This window comes from Ornithodoros turicata, chromosome 2, assembly GCF_037126465.1.
Source record: "Ornithodoros turicata isolate Travis chromosome 2, ASM3712646v1, whole genome shotgun sequence".
Classification (NCBI taxonomy): Eukaryota; Metazoa; Arthropoda; class Arachnida; order Ixodida; family Argasidae; genus Ornithodoros; species Ornithodoros turicata.
Window position 1 is genome coordinate 83,907,019 of NC_088202.1, and position 6,581 is coordinate 83,913,599.

The 6,581-nt window shown below is 50.1% G+C and overlaps 2 protein-coding genes across 2 annotated transcripts; both read left to right on the plus strand.

Annotated features, from left to right (window-relative positions):
* Positions 1-557: 557 nt before the first annotated feature.
* On the plus strand, positions 558-5,237 carry LOC135384832 (uncharacterized). The gene has a single exon (XM_064614016.1). It carries the CDS (start codon positions 558-560, stop codon positions 5,235-5,237), a length of 4,680 nt encoding a protein of 1,559 aa, XP_064470086.1.
* Positions 5,238-5,249: 12 nt separating this feature from the next.
* Positions 5,250-5,840, plus strand: LOC135384834 (uncharacterized). Its single transcript, XM_064614017.1, has one exon. The coding sequence runs from the start codon at positions 5,250-5,252 to the stop codon at positions 5,838-5,840; it is 591 nt and encodes a 196-aa protein (XP_064470087.1).
* The last annotated feature ends 741 nt before the right edge of the window (positions 5,841-6,581 follow it).

The window sequence follows — 6,581 nt, forward strand, 5'->3', positions numbered from 1 at the left end:
TCTTTCCCGTGGTCGCTAGTTGTCCACGTTGCTTGTGGATGTAGGTGTGAACTACTAAAATTTAAAGAGTGATATTAAACGGTAGGTTGAAGGTATAGGTAAGGTAAAATTTACGTCGCCTTCACACTACGACCAGGATCGCATCTAGGATTTTCCCGAGGGAGGGGGGGGGGAGATCCGCTGTGGACAAGTGCCACGTGCATGCAGGGTGTTAGAACATTTTTTGCGTGTAACATTTTTGGGCTGAAGTTGTAAACGTGTTACAAAGGGAAGAAGACAACGATCGTGCGGGGAGCACGTGAACTGTTTTTTTGGTGTTTACTTTTGTCATTCTTGGTTCGGGTACCGTGAGACATGGTCGCAAATAAATGATGCTGCGATGGAATGCTTGAGTCCCTGTCTTTGAGCGAAGCTCCCCAACGAACGATTTCACATAACGTTTTGGTGCCGAAACCCGGGATCTTCGAGGACTCAAGGTATTGAAGGACTCTGATCGACGAACACTGCTGAAACGGTAACGACGCAGCGAATCAACGGAATCGAACACGGCGGACGCCATGTCTCATCTACCGAAGAAACGTCAGGTGCTCCGGTCCCAAGTGACCCGAATCATCACCGAAGCCAACAGTCTACTGAGGGGGACTGGAGAAGCCACATTGGACGCTCTCGATGTGTTGATCGAACGGCTTCAAGCGTGTCACCAGCAACTTAACGACGTAGACGCTGAAATCGAACACAGCGAGATCGAACAGAGCGAAGAGGATTTTACGCGCACATATGAATACAACGACCGTGTGATTACCTGCATCGCCAGACTGAAATGCAAGAAGAATGGATCTGTACAAACTGGAATACAGACCACTTCTACGACGAGATCGACGGCAGTCAAGGTGAAACTCCCTAAATTGGAGTTATTGAAGTTCGACGGCAAGCAGCGAAATTGGCAGGCCTTTTGGGAACAATTTCAACGGCTGATCCATCAGAACGAAGATCTGACCCAGAGTGACAAGTTCAGTTACCTAAAGTCGGTATTAGTCGGCGAGGCAGCAGCTGCTATAGCAGGTCTGCACTTGTCAGCAGAATGCTACAAGGACGCAGTAGAGTTGTTGCAGCAACGTTATGGGACGGAAACTGCCATCATTCAGGATCACATGGAAGCGCTTTTGAATATTCGTCCCGTACGATTGTCCGAAGACGTACGCGAGCTTCGTAAGCTCTATGACAGACTCCAAGCCCACATTCGCGGACTGAATGTCCTAGGTGTGAGTGAAGACTCTTACTGTTCACTGCTGTACCCTGTACTGCTACGCTCGTTACCGAGAGACATTGTGCTGCAATATCACAGAAAATCGGCAATGGCATCCATCCCGGTGGGAGTTCCATCTGATATTCAAGCTGGAGACAGCGCCGGAACGGCAAGAATTTCTGACCCTGCTGTGAGGCAATACCGGAAGAAGGTGTCAGACCTACTTCAGCTGGTTAGAATTGAAGTAGAAAGCCGGGAGCAGGCAACATCTACCCAAAAAACCGACGACAAGGGACAGTACAAGACTTCTCACGACCGGAAACGCCAGCCAACAGCTTCAGTAGCCGCACTGCAGCACTTGGCTGGGAAGACACGCTGCACATTCTGTTCGTCACAACAGCATGGGACGGAGAATTGTGATTCTGACATTCCGTTAACGAAGAAAAAGGAGATTCTCAGAGCTGAGCGGAGGTGCTACCGATGCACTAAACTTAATCATCAATCCAGGGAGTGCAAGAGCAGGTTGCGTTGCAGGAAATGCACAGGCCGACATGCAGCTTCAATGTGCGATCCAAGCTACGCGTCGAAAAAAGGATCGAAAGAAATTGACGGGGATCAGGACTCTGTCGCAACGCCAACGACGTCCGTTAGCCTACATTCAGCTGCTGACAATTCAAGGAGGGCTACAGTTCTCCTTCAGACTGCGACGGCTATGCTGTCAGGAGAAATCTCTACGACACTTGCCAGAATCATGTTTGATGGCGGGAGCCAGCGGTCCTTCATATCAAGGAGGATGGCGAAGAAACTGGGGTGCAAGTATTTGGAGACCGAGGAGCTTACGGTTGAAGTGTTTGAAGGCCACCTCACAGAACGGAGCTTCAGGAGAGTACGATTGTCAATGAGCAGTCGTAATGGAGAAAAGAGCTTCGAGATTGAAGCATTGGAAACCGACAGCATTTGCGAGCAGATTCTTCCGATGATTGACAAAGATATACAAGGTAAGCTGAACGACAAGAATCTGGAGCCAGCTGATGTTATTCAGACCGATTCCAAAGAGATCGCAGTGCTCATAGGATCCGACTATTATTGGGAAGTCGTCAGCGGGAAGGTGGAAGACCTCGGCAAGGGACTGAGGGCCATCGAAACGTCCTTCGGCTGGTGTGTTCAGGGTCCCATCCCGACAGGCGGAAATGTTGTACACTGTAACAAGACGGTAGTGCTGCGGACGGTGACGCAAGAGCGGCCACTGGAAGAGCTCGTGACAAAGTTGTGGGATTTGGACAGCCTGGGAATACGTGAGACAGAAAACGATGATACGAGGGATAACGACGTTGTAACGTCGTTCATGGAGACTGTGGTGAAGGTCGAAGATGGCTATCAAGTATGCCTACCGTGGAAAACGGAAGTGGATCTGGAGAGCAACGAGGCCGTCGCCCGAAAGCGACTTCATCAACTCCTGAGGAAGCTTACACGTGACCCACAGCTCATGAGCGAGTATGACAACGTCATACGGCAGCAGCTACGCAGCGGTATTGCGGAGGTGGCAAGCCCACATCAATCATCGCAGGGCAGGACGTACTACATGCCCCATCAGGCGGTAATCAGAGAAGGCGCCGGCACGACAAAGCTGCGGGTCGTATTTGATGCCTCGTCACACGATGCCAAGGCGAAGTCACTGAACGACAATTTGGAAAGTGGCCCCAACTTGAACTGTGACCTAGTGGCATTACTGCTGAACTTCAGGAAATATCGGGTGGCTATGGTCGCTGACATCGAGAAGGCCTTCTTACAGATTGGCATCACCGACGCTGACAGAGATGCACTACGTTTTCTGTGGCTGAAGGAAGCTCCGACACACGATCAACCTTTGCCAGACATCGAAACGTACAGAATGACCAGGGTCCCTTTTGGAACCACGTCGAGCCCCTTTCTACTGGCAGCTACAGTACAACACCACCTGCGGAGCCTGAAAGACGAATACCCCGTCACGTGTACGTTGCTCAGCGAGTCACTGTACGTTGACGACCTTCTGGTTGGAGCAGCAGATGAAGGAAGTGCCGAGAAACTTTACCGTGAGGCGAAGAGCATATTCCAAACTGCTTCTATGAAGTTGCACAAATGGGCGTCCAATAGTCCGACCATGAGGAACTTGTTTGAGGAGGAAGCAACAGCAGCGATGCCACAGGGTCAAGTGGCGGGTGTACTGAAAGTTCTTGGATTATCTTGGAATCCCGCGACGGACAACCTGACATTCGCAGTGGACAGTGTCAGGCAGATCTCCGAGCAACGTAAAGATACGAAACGTTTCGTATTACAGACAGCAGCAAGGCTGTATGATCCAATGGGATTGATTTCGCCATTTCTCGTAACCGCTAAACTCTGTTTTCAACGCACTTGGCGACTTAAACTTGGATGGGATGAAATTCTACCAGATGACATCAGACGCCAATGGGCTGACTGGTGCGACGACCTAAGACATTTATCGCGGATACAAGTACCGCGATTTTACGAGTATGGCTCAAGTGACGTCGCCGACAGCAGAGTGCTGCACGTCTTTGCGGATGCAAGCACCGCAGCCTACGGCGCGGTAGTGTACCTGTGCGTAAGGGACTTAACAGGAAGGACGACGACGACACTGGTTCTGGCGAAGTCAAGAATCGCTCCACTAAAACAACTGACGCTGCCCCGTCTAGAGTTGATGGCGAGCCTCGTGGCATCACGCCTATTTCAGTACATCGGCGGAAACCTCAAGCTTGACGTTAGCGGCGTGCATTTCTGGACCGACAGTATGATCACACTCCATTGGATCCAGGGCGATGCAGCAAGATGGAAACCATTCGTAAGGAACCGAGTGACCGAAATTCAAAAGAACAGCGATTCGCATCCTTGGCACTACTGTCCGAGCAAAGAGAATCCCGCTGACTTAATGACAAGAGGAATATCAGCTCAACGACTGATCGAGAGTCAGTTGTGGTGGAAGGGACCACCGTGGATCGTCAGCGACGAGAGCTCGTGGCCAGGAAGGCCCCCAACGACACGGTTTGCGTCCGAAGAACTTGAAGAAATGAAATCCCAGGTGTTAACCACAGCTACTTCAACATCCACAGTACCGGTTTTACTTGACATCAACAAGTACAGTTCCGTACTCAAGCTTCATAGGACAACAGCATGGGTCCTGCGCTATATTCATAACCTGAAATCGCATGTCAGGAGGAGTGGAGTACTGTCAGCAGAAGAGATCGAAAAGGCCGAAGTCCATTGGATGAAGACAGTTCAACGGATGACCTTTCAGCACGAACTGAGCTGTATCGAAAAGGGCTACAAACTTCCGAGCAACTCGCCATTAAGGGACCTAACACCATTCATCGACAACGACGGGATTATCAGGGCTGGCGGACGTCTACAGTTCAGCCGTGGAACGTACGACGAGCGACATCCCAGGATCTTGCCTGGAGATCATCATTACACGAAGCTACTGGTTCGTCAGACTCATCATCAACTTCTTCATGCGGGCATCAGAGATACACTCGTGCAACTACGAGAGAACTTTTGGGTTACCAGAGCTCGTCGACTTGTAAAAAGGGTCATTCACGACTGCGTGACCTGCAAGCGTTTGAACGCCAAGGCAGCAAGCGAAACGGTTGCTCCTTTGCCAGCGGACCGAGTAACGGAATGCCTACCGTTTGAAGTGGTGGGAATTGATTTTGCCGGACCTCTGATGGTGAAGGAAGCTAGCAGTACCAAGAAACGTTACATCGTCCTTTTTGTATGTGCAGTCACGAGGGCAATACATCTCGAGTTGTCCAAGGACATGTCCAGCAAGAGTTTTCTACAGGCTCTACGACGGTTCGTCTCACGGAGAGGGCTATGCCGCATTGTGTATTCTGACAATTTCTTATCGTTCAAGAGAAGTAGGAGCGAACTGAAAGAGCTGTGGTTGGCCTTAAGGGATCCGGTGGTGAAAGATCATTTCTCGACGAGCAAAATTTAATGGCGGTTCATTATGGAGCGGGCGCCCTGGTGGGGCGGGTTTTACGAACGACTTGTGCGATCCGTCAAGACATCGCTGAAGAAGGTACTAGGAAGGAAGCTCCTTGATACGGAAGAGATAGTCACCATCCTGACTGAAGTGGAAGCGGTGATTAACTCACGGCCTATAACGTTCCTCTACAGCAACAGCTCTGAAGAAATGCCAATTTCCCCAGCGCACTTCCTCGTCGGTAAACGTCTGACGTCTCTACCTACCCCACAATGCAGAGAACTTACCTCAACGAAGCTATCATTAGACGAAATTTGGACAAGTCGACAAAGGGGTCTTGCCCACTTTTGGAAAAGATGGCACAAGGAATACTTGGCCGAACTGCAGTCATCTCGTTCGTCGAGAGTTTTCAAGTCATCAGCGCTCAAACCTGGCGACATAGTCATCTTGCACGATGAGAAACAACCACGGCCGCTCTGGAAGTTGTGCAGGATTGTGGACGTATTCTGCGGCAGGGATGAGAAAGTCAGGGCTTGCACCGTACGCCTACCTGATGGGACTTTGCGAAGAAGACCGGTGCAACTGCTGTATCCGCTAGAACTGGCCAACGGTTAAAAAATGCGCGCTAGCCCATTTTGGGGGGAGTGTGTTAGAACATTTTTTGCGTGTAACATTTTTGGGCTGAAGTTGTAAACGTGTTACAAAGGGAAGAAGACAACGATCGTGCGGGGAGCACGTGAACTGTTTTTTTGGTGTTTACTTTTGTCATTCTTGGTTCGGGTACCGTGAGACATGGTCGCAAATAAATGATGCTGCGATGGAATGCTTGAGTCCCTGTCTTTGAGCGAAGCTCCCCAACGAACGATTTCACACAGGGATTGGTCCACTGAACCCTATGTCCAAGTCTCGAACTGAGGGGGGTCCGGAACCCTGGATCCCCCCCCCCCCGTAAACCCGCGCCTAACTGCGACGCTGAAGGAAAGGAAGCAGCCGAGACAACAATACAAAGTCGTGTAGCGCACCTTCTTCTTTTTTTTTTTTTTACACCTCGAGTCAAAAAATGTAAAGGGACGTCGTGAACCTTTCGTTGGTGAGGCTGTTGGAGTTGCATGGACTCACCACTTCTTAGTTTTTCAATTTAATTCGGCAAGATTCCGAGCCATGCATGGAGCTGGTGGGCGGCAGTCCAGGGAAGGTATATCGTTTTTACCGTCTGCCGAACCGGTTACCGCATCATATTTTTTTGCGGTTCGTTCAAGGGGAGAGAAAAAATGTTTACGGTTCGGTTCGGCAAAAAATAACGTTTTTTTGCGGTTTTCAGTTACGGTTCAGTTCTGGTTTCGATGAAAGATGAAA